Source organism: Drosophila guanche, unplaced genomic scaffold (genome assembly GCF_900245975.1).
Source record: "Drosophila guanche unplaced genomic scaffold, DGUA_6, whole genome shotgun sequence".
Taxonomy (NCBI): Eukaryota; Metazoa; Arthropoda; class Insecta; order Diptera; family Drosophilidae; genus Drosophila; species Drosophila guanche.
Window position 1 is genome coordinate 5,476,142 of NW_022995746.1, and position 13,012 is coordinate 5,489,153.

A 13,012-nucleotide genomic window follows, 5' to 3' on the forward strand; every position below is an offset into this window, starting at 1 on the left:
GTCTTTCGCGACGGGAACAACTATTGGAATGATTCAAATTTAAACCACGTCCAATTTCAATTTAACATCTGAGAAGCTTTTATCAAGTTTTCTATTTCAAGAAGGCTGTGACGAATATGGTTTGATGTCCAAAGTAGTATTCCTGCCTACAAGGAAGAAAATGTTGCCCAAATTTTTAATTATTTATAGTTATTTATTTCACAAAATTATATTGTTGTCCAAATTTGAGCGACGTAGATCATCAGAGGTTGGGTTTTCTTGCCCTCAGCATGCTGCTGGGGTTTCGTGACCATGGGCGACTCCGCTTGCTGTTCATCGTTTTTATTGTGATACTGACGGGTGGAATTTGCCTCACATACAATTGGCAACAAGAGGAGGATGCAGAGTGGATGTCACAGCCTAGAGAGCCATCGGTTGAACCCCTGGCGAGCATCCGTGTAGACGATGTTCTACTGGCGTTGCCCAGGCCCACGCCCGGACGGAGCATATTTTTCCATGAAACGCGCAGCTATGATGCCAAAAATAAAGAGTATAATCATCCACTGCATCTGAATGCCCGTCAAGCGTGTGCAATCGAATCTGCGGCACTCCACAATCCGAATTCCCAAGTATTTGTTTTGTTTCTCCATCGAAAATACGCACTTACTGGTGTTCACTCAAACGAAGGCAAGAACAGCACGGAGCAGCCTCTTTTCGATGCTGTCCTAAGCTACAGCAATGTCCACTTGAGGCGTGTGAATCTCTGGAGATATGCTGCAGGCACACCCATCGAGGAATGGCTCAAAAACGGTCAACTCTTTCGCTCGCGGTGAGTGCGAACTCCGAAATGGAAATCTAAGTATTCAATCTCGTTTTCACATTTACAGCTTTTTGGTCTCTCATATATCGGATTTCCTGCGTTTTGTAACACTATTTCGCTATGGCGGATTGTATTTGGACTTGGATGTGGTTGTGCTGAAAAGTATGGAGGATGTGCCACCCAATTACACTGGAGCCGAGTTCGAGGACGTGCTTAGCTCTGCCGTCATTAACTTGGCACCTACTGGCGTTGGTCATAAGATTGCCAAGTCGCTGCTGTACGACTTTCAGCATAATTTTAATGGCCAACATTGGGGTAACAATGGGCCGGGTGTGATTACCCGAGTGGCCCAACAAATTTGCAGCACCAAAAATATCTCAGTGCTGCTGGAGAATCGCAAACGCTGCTTGGGCTTCCAAGTGTTTGACTGCACAGCCTTTAACCCTGTACCATCCGAAAATTGGAGGCAATTCTTTGAACCCGACGATTTGGAGCAGACCATGGCACTCACCAAGTACTCGTATGTGGTGCATGTGTGGAACAAGCAGTCGAATAAGGTGCCCATTAAGGTGGGTTCAAGCAGTGCATATGCCAAATTGGCAGAACGTAATTGCCCGCGCGCCTATCATGCGGCGGGTGAATATTTCTAGGCGAAGAGTTTTCTTGGCTTTGCACTCGCCTGCAGCGGTTTTTATTTTATCTCACTTCACAATAAACACTGGAGGGATAAACGCTGCCTCCTTCTGTTGCTGTTCCTTTGACTTGGCCTAAAAAAAACTTACCGTCGTGCAAAGTAAAATATCCCTAGTTACCCTAGTTTACCGGTGTTCAAAGTAAAATATCCCAATATTAGAATAGATGCGAAAAGGCAATCAGTGTGGTGGGGACCAATAACTAACGCTCGGAGAGGCACCCGCCAAAAAGAAGCAAAAAAATTGCCGCTGTCTTGAATAAGTTGGTAAATTCTCCTCGCTCCGAGCCTTTCTTGCTTTCAATGGGCTGTTGCCCAATTGGTCTTTATCGACGGGAACAAATCTTGCGAATAATTATGTGAAGCTTTGGAATGGTTCAAATTGTAAGCCACATCCATTTTAAGTATAAAACTTTACATCTGCGAAACACATTTACTATGTACTCTTACAGCATTTTCTACTTCAAGAAGGCTGTGACGAAAATTGTTTGTTGCCGATAAAAGTATGCCGTGTTTCAAATGAAGAATCTGCCCAAATACTTAATTATTTATAGTTATTTATTTCACAAAATTATATTGTTGTCCAAATTTAAGCGACGTAGATCATCAGAGGTTGAGTTTTCTTGCCCTCAGCATGCTGCTGGGGTTTCGTGACCATGGGCGACTCCGCTTGCTGTTCATCGTTTTAATTGTGATACTGACAGGTGGAATTTGCCTCACATACAATTGGCAAAAAGAGGAGGATGCAGAGTTGATGCCACAGCCTATAGAGCCATCGGTTGAACCCCTGGCGAGCATTCGTGTAGACGATGTTCTACTGGCGATGACCAGGATTACGCCCGGACGGAGCATATTTTTCCATGAAACGCGCAGCTATGATGCCAAAAATAAAGAGTATAATCATCCACTGCATCTGAATGCCCGTCAAGCGTGTGCAATCGAATCTGCGGCACTCCACAATCCGAATTCCCAAGTATTTGTTTTGTTTGTCCATCGAAAATACGCACTTACTGGTGTTCACTCCAACGAAAGTAAGAAAAGCACGGAGCAGCCTCTTTTCGATGCTGTCCTAAGCTACAGCAATGTCCACTTGAGGCGTGTGAATCTCTGGAGATATGCTGCCGGAACACCAATCGAGGAATGGCTCAAGAACGGTCAACTCTTTCGTTCGCAGTAAGTTGGATTTGAGACATATTTCTCTCAGAGTCGAACAACATGTTCATATTCCAGATTTGTTGTCTCCCACATCTCCGATTTCCTGCGTTTTGTAACACTATTTCGCTATGGCGGATTGTATTTGGACTTGGATGTGGTTGTGCTGAAAAGTATGGAGGATGTGCCACCCAATTACACTGGAGCCGATCCCGATGATGTGATTAGCTCTGCCGTCATAAGCTTGACACCAACTGGCTTTGGTCATAAGATTGCCGAGTCGCTGCTGTACGACTTTCAGCATAATTTCAATGGCCTAAATTGGGGCGGCAATGGCCCAGGGGTGATGACACGCGTGGCCCAAAAGATTTGCGGCACCAAAAACATCTCAGTGCTGCTGGAGAATCGCAAACGCTGCTTGGGCTTTCAGGTGTTTGACAGCAAAGCCTTTTACGCTGTACCATTCAGGCATTGGAAGCACTTCTTCCAGCCGCACAGGCTGGAGGAGACCATGGCCGTCATCAAAGACTCGTATGTGGCGCATGTGTGGAACAGGCGGTCGGTTGAACTCAAAATTAAGGTTGGTTCAAGCAGCGCCTATGCCCAATTGGCAGAATTACATTGCCCGCGAGTGTATGAGTCAGCTGGTGAATACTTCTAGGCAGTCGGAGTGGAGCAGCGGATCAGCAGTGGATCATTACATTCATCATTTTGTTTTTTTATTCTCTTGCAGGGGGGGACACTGACCAAAATCGATTGCATTCCAATTAGAACATATTCTGTGTACAATCTTGTGTTGTTTTTATACATCCAAACTTATTGCGTCTAAGAAATTATATTAAGTGTTTGTTTTGCTGTGTGTGACTTGTGCTGGGTGGGGGGCGAAGAGCAGGCGCTGTCCCTCCATTAACTAGGCAACTAATGAGCTACACCCCGCATTAGGCATCTAGCAGTTTTCCCACACACACGTTGCCTGCCTATGATGGTCTACGGTGGTAAATTCACGCTGGCAGCAATCATTCGTCCAGCATTTGCTCATTGAGTTGTGCCAGAAGCGCTGCCCGCTTTGATTCCAGTTCGCCATCGCTAAGCGTTAGTTCCTCGTTGCGTGAGCCAACCGAATCCATGGACTGGACGGGACTGAGTGGTGTCGTGGAGCGATTGTGTCTATTGTGCCGTTTGCCTTCTTTGTCTTTTTTGGAACGTTTTTCCTTTTTCTTTTTCTTGGCCGGCGAATGCGAATTAGAATCGTTGTGCAGCAACGCCAAGCTGGGCGACAGATTCCCACCCAAATCCGACTCACACGATGACTGCAAAATAAATAAGGAAACAATTAGGAGATTGATGGAAAGATTGTGTCTCTGGTGGCCACTTACTCCTCTCAGTTTGTTCTTGCGCTTCTTTTTCTTCTTTAGCAGCTTTTCGCTCTCGATGCTGCCAATGGAGCTCAGTGAATGCTGTGGGGCACGGTCAAAGAGTCATTAGGGGAAACGAACTACTTAAAAAATACTTACTGAACGGGATTTAGAACGCCTTCGCTTGGACTTTTCCACCTCAACCAGTTCGTTTTCAATGTCCGATCTCGATGTGGATCGTACACGCTTTTTGTGCTTTTTATTCTTTTTGGATTTTCGCGAACGCGAATGATGATGACTGCACGCATCTTCGCTCTCCTTGATAAAGTCCTCCCAGATCTTTTCCACACCAATTTCCTTCTCGTACACAGCAAATGCCTCCAAATGCTCGACCAACTTCTTGGCACTGTCATAGGTCTCGGCCACAGAGACGTTCGCCTCGAGCCATTCGTTTTTAATTTCATTCTCCAGCTTTCGCAGCCGTCGCACCTCCTCCTTCATGCGCTCCTTTTCAATGGCCTCCGCCTGACACAAAAAGTGAATTTAAAAACGAATTCTAAACGCATTTTCACGCCTCATGCCTTACCTTTTCTAGCAGCGAATTATACGTGAGCTTCACATTGCCCGCATCCAGACTGGCTGAACGTTTATCCTCGCACACTACCGTGGCAAAGTCCTCGAATGATGTCTTAGCCTGCACCACAAATGCTTTCTCCTTGAGAATCTCTCGTATGATTTTCCTTTCGTCATGGAAGCGTGCCTTCAGATTCTCCACATAGAACTTGAACAGATCCAACGGGGTGGAACCGCTCTGGCCGAGCATCGCCGAGAAGCGCAGATCTGCGGATATGATGGGATACAGCTCAACCCACAGCGACATGGAGGTGAGTTTGCCCTCTTCATGCAGCGAGTCGAGCAGTGCCAGAAATGAGTCCCGATTCTTGCGCTGCTGTCGCTTCATTCGCTTCTTCTCGCGCTCTCGCTCCTCCTCCTCCTCCTTCTCCAGCGTGCGTATGTGCTCCTCGAAGACAATCAGAGCATCCTCCTTGTCCATGCCCAGGAGGGTGACATCGTTTTTGAATGCAACATTGTCCAGGAGCATAACCTGAGCCTCGGACCACGTGGTGGCATGATTGATGGATGTCATCGACTCCAGCAGCTCGCCCAGCACCTTCATGTTGCGCTTCTTCAGGACACGCGCCTCCTCCTTCTCCCGCTTGCCCAGATTGAATATGCAATCCTCATAGATGTCCCGTCGATCCGTTTCTGGCACCACAGTCCATGTCCGATTGCCCGCGAAGACCTCCTCACACCGGAAATACTTCATCTGGGAGTTCATCTTATCGCTGGACATGAGAAACTGCTCCAGATCCTCTTTCGCCTTCTTGGCCTTCAGACGCGACTCCTCCCGCTCGTCCTTCACCTTTTGCGTCTTGTAGGCATTGAACGTTTGCTTGCGCTCGTTGAGGTTCTTAAAGGCGCTGTAGCGCGGATCCTTCGATATGATCTTTACACACTGATCCCAATTGGCATTTGAGGGCACATTGCGATCCCGCAGTAGGTCCTTGAAGGCCTCTATAGCCTCGCGCTTGTCCTTGAACACCAGCGGACTGCCCTCCGATGACTTGTCATCCTTTTTAGCTAAAAGTAATCAATAAAGAAGTCACTCCCGAAGCTTAATCATGGTCGGCTGGCACTCACAATTTGGTTGCGGCACCTCAATGGAGGCTAATGTGGCCGCCATGGCCTGGTCGAGTGCCGATGATGAATTCTCGTTGCTGCTCGGCGTCAGCGGTGAGTGAATCTCGGGCGTGGGTATCCGTGGAACAGCGGGCAGTGCGGCTGGCAAGATGCTGGCCAATGCCACATGCGGCGCCAGTCCCGTCAAGCTGGAGGATGTCATGGCTGCCACCGCTTTGGCTGCAGCAGCAGCTCTGAAACAAATCCAAGTGCGAGTGGCCAAGGGTGAGTAAATGGACCATGGCAATGCCTTCAGTGTACTTACTCCTCCGCCTTGGCTTTGGCCTTCATGTCCACATATTCCGGCGGTGGCTCCCAGCACGTTTCCTTCGTGGCCACATTGTGGTAATACACTTTGCCTGTATCGGAGCGGTATTCCTTCCAGGGACACTGATTGTGCAGCTGCTCAGCGGGCGTCATCAGTGCCTCGGGCTTCTCCCATGAACTTTGCTTGGTGTTTTGATTGTAGTAATACGGTCGTCCATCGGGTGCCTTGTGCTCTGTCCATTCCGTGTTTGAGGCCATCACACCGAATGCCGCTGCCAGTTCGGGCGGTGGGGGAGCACCAAAGCCGGGTGGGGGAAACTGTGGCACTATGGCAGGCGGCGTGTATCCCATTCCCCGGCCGACCGCTGTTGCTCCATTGCTAGGAGGAACATTCATTTCACTATTTTGCTATATTGTATTTAAGCGGTACTACGTCTACCGGTCGTTGCGTATGCGATGCTGCCGCCAGTAGAAACCGTTTAATTAAATAAATTAAGAAAAAAATTCAATGAAAACGCCGCTTTCCACACATTTGATATATCGTTCTTTTTTGCAGCTATCGATAACACATATCGCAAATGCACATTTACCCAGAGATGGTCGATGTTTCTAGCGATGGCCGTTAAAATGGGTGACAAAAATGGAACTAATGATATGATAGCATAATAATAATGATAAAATAATAATATACACCAAATTTTTAATAATCAATTCAATCTTTTGCAAACACGTACCTTTCCTGGCTACCTCAAAGTAATTAATGAAGAAATCAAATCTCATTACTATTTGTTAGAAATGTTCGTATATCGTATTTACCGTTAAGATATCCTACTGCGCATCACTGACAGGTAATGTTGGTGTTCGTTATCACCCTCGGCTTGCATTTTATATTAGCAAAACATTGTAAAATATTCGCCTTCGCTTCGGAGTTTTCTTATCGACAGAGAGTGCATTGAATTATGTGGAGAGTAATGGCAGTGTAGCATCACACTCGGAGTAAGCAAGTTGTAGCATTTATGTATTCCCGAATCTCTAATTAAAGTGTTCAATTTGTATCCAGCCCAACCCAACCCGCCTGCCCTCGCCATGCTCCTGCGTCTGCCCTTGATGCTGGTGGCGCGTTATTTGCACAACGGAAGACTTCGTTTTCTGTTCGTGGCACTGATTGTGATACTGATTGGCGGCATTGCCCTCACATACAACTGGCAAAATGATTTGCAGCAGTGCTTCATGGACATCGAAGAGCCAACACAGTCGACAGTGGCAGATGCAGACCCGCTGGCACCCATCCGCCTAGACGATGTACTGCAGGCGGAGCCCAAACCCACACCCGGACGCAGCATATTCTTTCACGAGACCAGCTGCCACCAGGCGGATCACAAAAAGTACAAACTGCTGCAGCTAACCGCCCGTCAAGCCTGCGCCATCGAATCCGCGGCATTGCATAATCCGAATTTCCAGGTGTTTGTCTTGTTCGCCGGTCCCACCTACCGAGCCACCCCCCACGGCCGCAATAGCAGCAGCCCGCAGCCACTAGTCGATGCCATCCTTAGCTACAGCAATGTCCATTTGCGGAATTTGAATCTCTGGCGCTACGCCGCAGGCACACCAATCGAGGAGTGGCTCAAGGATGGTAAAGTCTTTCGCTCGCGGTAAGTTACCCAGAGATTACTGATGGATGTACATTCATTACCATTTAATCTCTTCCCCTTTTGCAGTTATTTATTCTCCCACATCTCGGATTTCCTGCGTTACTTGACTCTGTTTCGTTATGGTGGATTGTATTTGGACATGGATGTGGTTGTGCTGCAAAACATGGAGGATGTGCCACCCAATTACACTGGAGCCGAGTCCAATACTCACCTGGCCGCTGGCGTTATGAGCTTGGCAGCCACTGGCTTTGGTCATGAGATAGCCGAGTCCTGCCTGCGCGACTTTCAACACAATTTCGAAGGCAAAGATTGGGGTAACAATGGCCCGGGTGTGATTACCCGCGTGGCCCAACAGATTTGCGGCACCAAGGACATTGCACTGATGCAGGAGGATAGCAAGCGATGCTTGGGCTTCAAGGTGTATGGTCGCGGCGCCTTCTATGCCGTGCCATGGAAGCAGTGGCGCGACTTCTTCGAGCCCGACAAACTGGAGGAGACCATGGCCCGCACGAAGGACTCGTATGTGGTGCATGTGTGGAACAAACACTCGAATCAGCTAGCGATCAAGGTTGGTTCAACCAGCGCCTATGCCAAATATGCCGAACTAAATTGCCCGCGAGCCTATCATGCGGCGGGTGAATACTTTTAGAAAAATTATCTGAAAAGTTCTCTCGTTTAAGTCTTTTGTATATGGATGTTTTCGGCTGAAATCCAAAGAGTTATCGCCCAACGAGAGGCCATAGTTTATAGGTTGTATTTGTTGTTGATCTAATCGTTTGTTTCTCATGTTTTTTGTTTTGTTTATGCTTAAGCACAGCACGCATTCCGATAAGAGCAAACAAACGCACACAGGCAGAGACATGTATGTATGTGTGGGACTGTAGCACTAGGTGAAATTACTAACATGGTGGCGTTCTCCGCTGAAATAGACTTCGCTGTGGTGAAGACATCACCTTGTACACAAATTCACCTTTCTATTTAGACACATACCATCCTCACATTTATTATCTCTCCAATACTCATTTCTATTGATTCTCTGAATATGAATCTTTATTTATAGCATTATTTGCACAATATTATTTGCAATACCCTCTGGGAATTATGTACTTCTGATAACATAAAAAAAGCAAACGAACAAAATGAAAAAAGGCTATCGGTACGGGTGTGACGAAAATTGTCGCTGTCGACTCACCCAACCAGAATGGAGTGGAAAGTTTAAAGATAAGAAATCCGAAACAGTACTAAGATATTTCCTAAGTATTTTTTGCAATTTATACACGAATGAGTTCACATGGGGTTGGGCTGCGATTATATACAAATATTTTATAAAAATTTAACCGTCTATGGGGCTGAAACCTTTGGGGAATTCGGTGCTCATAAATGGTGCACATTATTCACCATAGTCTGGATGTACACAAATAGTAAATAAATATATTAAATATATTTGTGAAACGCAACACATAATTTCTAGATGTTTAAATTATAATTTTGTAAGCATGCTCCAAGGAATTTCTAAACATTTTCTAAAACGAAATGTGGCTAGGCTACACATCCCTGCTGATCCCTCACATGCACTGCACTTGGTTGAAGCGCAGACAGGCTCCCACATTGTCCTCGGCACTGCCCTTGCCCAAACCCACACCATCGCCAAAGTGCACGCCAATGTAGAAGGGCGTGACTGTGCTTTCGATGCGGCATGGCCACACGCCCGAGGAACAGAACTGCGCGCCGCAGTGCACGGGCTCACAGCCAGGCATCGGACCCAGGCCAGTGCCAATGAAGTCCTCGATGATGCACGGCATTGTTAGGCGATCCGTGCAGGTGCTGAAGAACTGTCGAGCCTCGCGGCGACGCCGTCGTCCCAGTTGCAAGTCAAAAGCGTTGCGCAGGAAGCCAAACAGATCGAATCCGCCACTGGGACTGCTGCCCACGGGCCGTGGACGTCGCGAGAAGCCCGGCTCTTCTGTGGTTGGCGGACTCCGAAAGAAAAGGAATCCCCCATCGTCATCGTCGGTGCCATCTTCGCCGCCAGAACCTTCCACATCATCGCTGGCAGGCGACGAAGCTGGCGCCTCAGAGGAGGATGTGCTCGTGCTCTCTTCGGTGGCAGCCGCAGTGCTGGAGCGCAGAGGCGTTGGAGTGGTGCTGGTTGTTGTCGTGGTCATGGCTGCTGTGCTGCTGCTGGCCGTGGAAGGACTGGCCGATGATGCAGCACTCGAATTGCTGGACATCATGGACATCAGAGACGTTGTGGTGGAGTTGGCCATGTTGGCCAGCATCTGCATGAGGCTGGTGGAAGTGGGAGCTGCTGTGGTTGTCCCTCCATTAGCTGGAGGTGCGGTTGTGCCGCCTCCGACAGCTGTTGCTCCTCCTCCTCCTGCATTATCCGATTGTGCCGCTGCTAGTTCGGGACTCGCAGCCGTCCCACCTCCGTCATCATTCAGCGAGAAAGCAGAAGTGCCCGAGGACATCCTACCGCCGCCACCAATCCTAAATGATTGCTCATCGCATGGCTGATACATAATCGAGCACATGTCCGTCTCCTGGCGCACACAAATGCGGTAGTTCTGGTTGGCCAAGTGCCGCCCGTTCTCCGCAAAGTTGAAGGTCTGCAGCACGCCCTCGATGCCTGTGTGATACTGCAGACAGCCCGCTGGTGCACGCTGACTGAAGGGAATCTGCACGACGCTCATCTCCCAAATGCGCAGCGGCAGCAACCGATTGGACAGGCTCAGATTGATGTCAATGAAGCGATCGCCAGTGGTGGCATTGCTCGAGCTGCTCACATTGAGAGGATCCACGGGTCGCAGGCTGCCATACAATGGCGTGGATTGCCGTGGCGAGGCGCGAGCGCCCACATCATAGTACACTGGAGGGAGGAAGGCAAATGAGTTGAGGATTATATTGTTAAGAAATATTCTGTTCATCTCACAGTGCTGTCCACTATTCTGCCCACAAAGCGTGAGTGCACCGCCTGGACCGCCACTTATGTTGAATGCATCGCCCTCGCACACGCCCGTCCTGCGATTCGGTTGTCCCAGCGTAAAGTGATGAAAGTCAATTCTCAACTGGCTAATATCCTCGCTCATCATTTTGACCCTCAGTCGGCAGCCAGTGAAGTTGCTGGGCATGAAACTGGGAAAGCTCGGCGACACGATGTAGGTGATGTTGTTGGTTACGGTGACATTGCAGCTGGCGAGGAACACACAACAGACACCAAAACCCATGGCACACTCGCCCTGCGACTGGCCACCCTTTTGGCGGCACTCGTAGGCATTCAGGCAGTTGCCCATGCGACGATTATCATTGGACAGGCACTCCCCATCCACGGGCACGGGAAACAAATGAATCACTAACATAAAGAGAGATTCAATTGGGGCAAGCAACTTGGTGTTTGGCTTTGACTCACCTTTGCCATGCCGGCCATGCCCTGACAGACTCTGATTGAGACTCTGCTGCTGCTGCATTTCAATGGCATTCTCCTGCTCCTCTTCCTGCTGCTGCGCTTCATTTGGATTGTCGTTCCAAATATCATAATGATACATGGGCGGCCACGCGGTCTCATTGGCGGGCGTCAACGCTGCCGCGGCAGGAGTCGCACGGCACAACCGAACCTCCAGCAATATGCAAAGTGCAGCAGCAGCGAGGAGGAATGGCTGCATCAGCAGGTTGCCAGTAGAACCACGACAACAACCGGCTCCAGCAATAACTTTCTTTTTTCTTTCACTGTTTGTGGTGGTGCTGCCGCCTCGTAATCTCGCGTCTAAATGGCAATTGGACTTGTTATTCGCAGCTCCGCTTTGCGACATCATCAACTTCATTTTTATGGCTTCCAATGTCCATGTGTCCATCCGCATGTGTGCGCTGTGACGACTCCTTCGGCACCACTCCGTGTTTGTTTTTTGCGCGCGTGCGTTTCGCTGCAAAGTTGAATGAAAAGTGCGGCCCGTCCACACATCTCCAGCTGCTTGGACTTCTGCTTGGATGCTGCTCTGCTTGGACTGCTTTTCTCTGCTCACTTCACCCAGTTGTCTCTGCTGTCTTTTCATCTCTAATCTCTACTTAGCTGCTTTTTTTCGGCGGTGTAATGTTCCATTTAGTCTGTGGACTGTGCGGAACTGTGTCGCGTCGAGTACTCGTATTGAGCGGCCTAAGAATGAGTTGATTTGACTTGATTTCTAAAGAAGTATTTAACACAAATAACACAAGCAGTGCAGGTCGATAGCAAACAACTTAAGTGGCGCAAAGTTTGTTTACATTATTAAAGCAGAAGCTCAGAAATTACTAGGGTAAAATATCTTATTTTTAGAAACTTTTGGATCATTTTTTTTAATTTTAATAAGTTTGTTAACCTAATACAGGAAATTGCCATTATTATTTCATTATCTCAAGCAGAGCACACAACCAAAAGATACTTTTAGGCTGATCGCAATATGCGAAAGTATCTTCGAGTTTCACACCCAAACGATACTTTTAGGCTTTCAACGGACGAGCATATAGAATTAAATTGTTTTATCTACTGACTCTGATTGTTGAAGAATTGCATCCTGTTCGTTGCATGAAACTCAAGAACTCCGCTGATGTATGATCAAAGAAACAGCAGCCAGATAAATAAATGTGAAATGGTAAAATACTCGTTGCTGTAGAATAGTACAAATATTTAAGGTTAACCTCTGTGAAAACTCTTCTGATTGATCCCATTAGCCGTGCCATGTTGAAATCACGAACGAGTCCCACTAACTTATTCACCACGCTCAAATGACAAGCGCTAGAGAGGGATAGAGAAAGAGTATTGGTACCTGTGGTGAAGACGTCACTTTGTAAGTCATTTCACCATTAACAGTGGCACCTCCCCCAACTCATCTTTGGGTATCACCACTGATCTTTATCACTGACACTGATCTTTCGCCCAGAGTATTTTTCACACACTTATAATCTGCTGCTTAGCCCCCTTTGGTTGCATATTTAATGAGGAGTGTGCATGGGTTTCAAAACCCACATGTTCACACCCTTATGACTCTCTCAGCCGCGACCGAAACCACGGCTGGACAGTGCATGAATTAGCTGAAAAGCAACAAAAGGGAACAAAAACGACAACAACAAAAGGCTTCTTAAAGTGGGGTTTTGTGTGTCATGCATTTTGTGCAATTTCTTGCTGCATCATCCTGTCCCAGAAGCACTGAGCTGATCTTACTGAATGAAATGTGATATGACCAAATTGGCCAAGTAAAATCAGGTTAAACAGCTCTGTGGTAATTCATGTGGCATGAATAACATCTAAAGGCAAAGAAATCGCAATTGCAGACCCATTCCAGATTGTTTTTCAATTAAAATCTCATAAATAAGTTGATGGAAA

The 13,012-nt window shown here is 47.7% G+C and overlaps 4 protein-coding genes across 9 annotated transcripts; 2 read left to right on the plus strand and 2 right to left on the minus strand.

The window, feature by feature from the left end:
• Nucleotides 1-263: 263 nt before the first annotated feature.
• LOC117581768 (lactosylceramide 4-alpha-galactosyltransferase-like) lies at nt 264-3,428 on the plus strand. 4 transcript variants are annotated; one of them, XR_004573678.1, is made up of 4 exons: nt 264-808; nt 867-1,592; nt 1,653-1,874; nt 1,943-2,316. XR_004573678.1 is itself a non-coding variant. In XM_034269173.1 (3 exons), exons 2-3 carry the CDS (start codon nt 2,125-2,127, stop codon nt 3,301-3,303), a joined length of 1,122 nt encoding a protein of 373 aa, XP_034125064.1. In that variant the 5' UTR covers nt 1,457-1,874; nt 1,943-2,124; the 3' UTR covers nt 3,304-3,428. The 4 variants fall into 4 exon arrangements, 2 of the variants coding, with proteins under 2 accessions (XP_034125065.1, XP_034125064.1); XR_004573677.1 differs by having other exon boundaries at nt 867-1,874; XM_034269173.1 differs by lacking the exon at nt 264-808 and adding an exon at nt 2,721-3,428 and having other exon boundaries at nt 1,457-1,874; nt 1,943-2,663.
• On the minus strand, nt 3,427-6,558 carry LOC117581766 (pre-mRNA-processing factor 40 homolog A). Of its 2 annotated transcripts, XM_034269170.1 has the most exons (7): nt 6,444-6,557; nt 6,003-6,383; nt 5,699-5,931; nt 4,584-5,638; nt 4,157-4,522; nt 4,019-4,099; nt 3,427-3,952 (listed from the first exon to the last, which is right to left on the minus strand). In XM_034269170.1, exons 2-7 carry the CDS (start codon nt 6,353-6,355, stop codon nt 3,659-3,661), a joined length of 2,382 nt encoding a protein of 793 aa, XP_034125061.1. In that variant the 5' UTR covers nt 6,356-6,383; nt 6,444-6,557; the 3' UTR covers nt 3,427-3,658. The 2 variants fall into 2 exon arrangements, with proteins under 2 accessions (XP_034125061.1, XP_034125060.1); XM_034269169.1 differs by having other exon boundaries at nt 6,003-6,558.
• A 288-nt stretch (nt 6,559-6,846) lies between these two features.
• LOC117581767 (lactosylceramide 4-alpha-galactosyltransferase-like) lies at nt 6,847-9,120 on the plus strand. Of its 2 annotated transcripts, none has more exons than XM_034269171.1 (3): nt 6,847-7,000; nt 7,065-7,656; nt 7,723-9,120. In XM_034269171.1, exons 2-3 carry the CDS (start codon nt 7,091-7,093, stop codon nt 8,303-8,305), a joined length of 1,149 nt encoding a protein of 382 aa, XP_034125062.1. In that variant the 5' UTR covers nt 6,847-7,000; nt 7,065-7,090; the 3' UTR covers nt 8,306-9,120. The 2 variants fall into 2 exon arrangements, with proteins under 2 accessions (XP_034125062.1, XP_034125063.1); XM_034269172.1 differs by having other exon boundaries at nt 6,857-7,000; nt 7,075-7,656.
• Nucleotides 9,121-9,176: 56 nt separating this feature from the next.
• Nucleotides 9,177-11,639, minus strand: LOC117581928. Its single transcript, XM_034269407.1, has 3 exons — nt 11,066-11,639; nt 10,589-11,008; nt 9,177-10,525 (listed from the first exon to the last, which is right to left on the minus strand). Exons 1-3 carry the CDS (start codon nt 11,511-11,513, stop codon nt 9,222-9,224), a joined length of 2,172 nt encoding a protein of 723 aa, XP_034125298.1. The 5' UTR covers nt 11,514-11,639; the 3' UTR covers nt 9,177-9,221.
• Nucleotides 11,640-13,012: the final 1,373 nt, after the last annotated feature.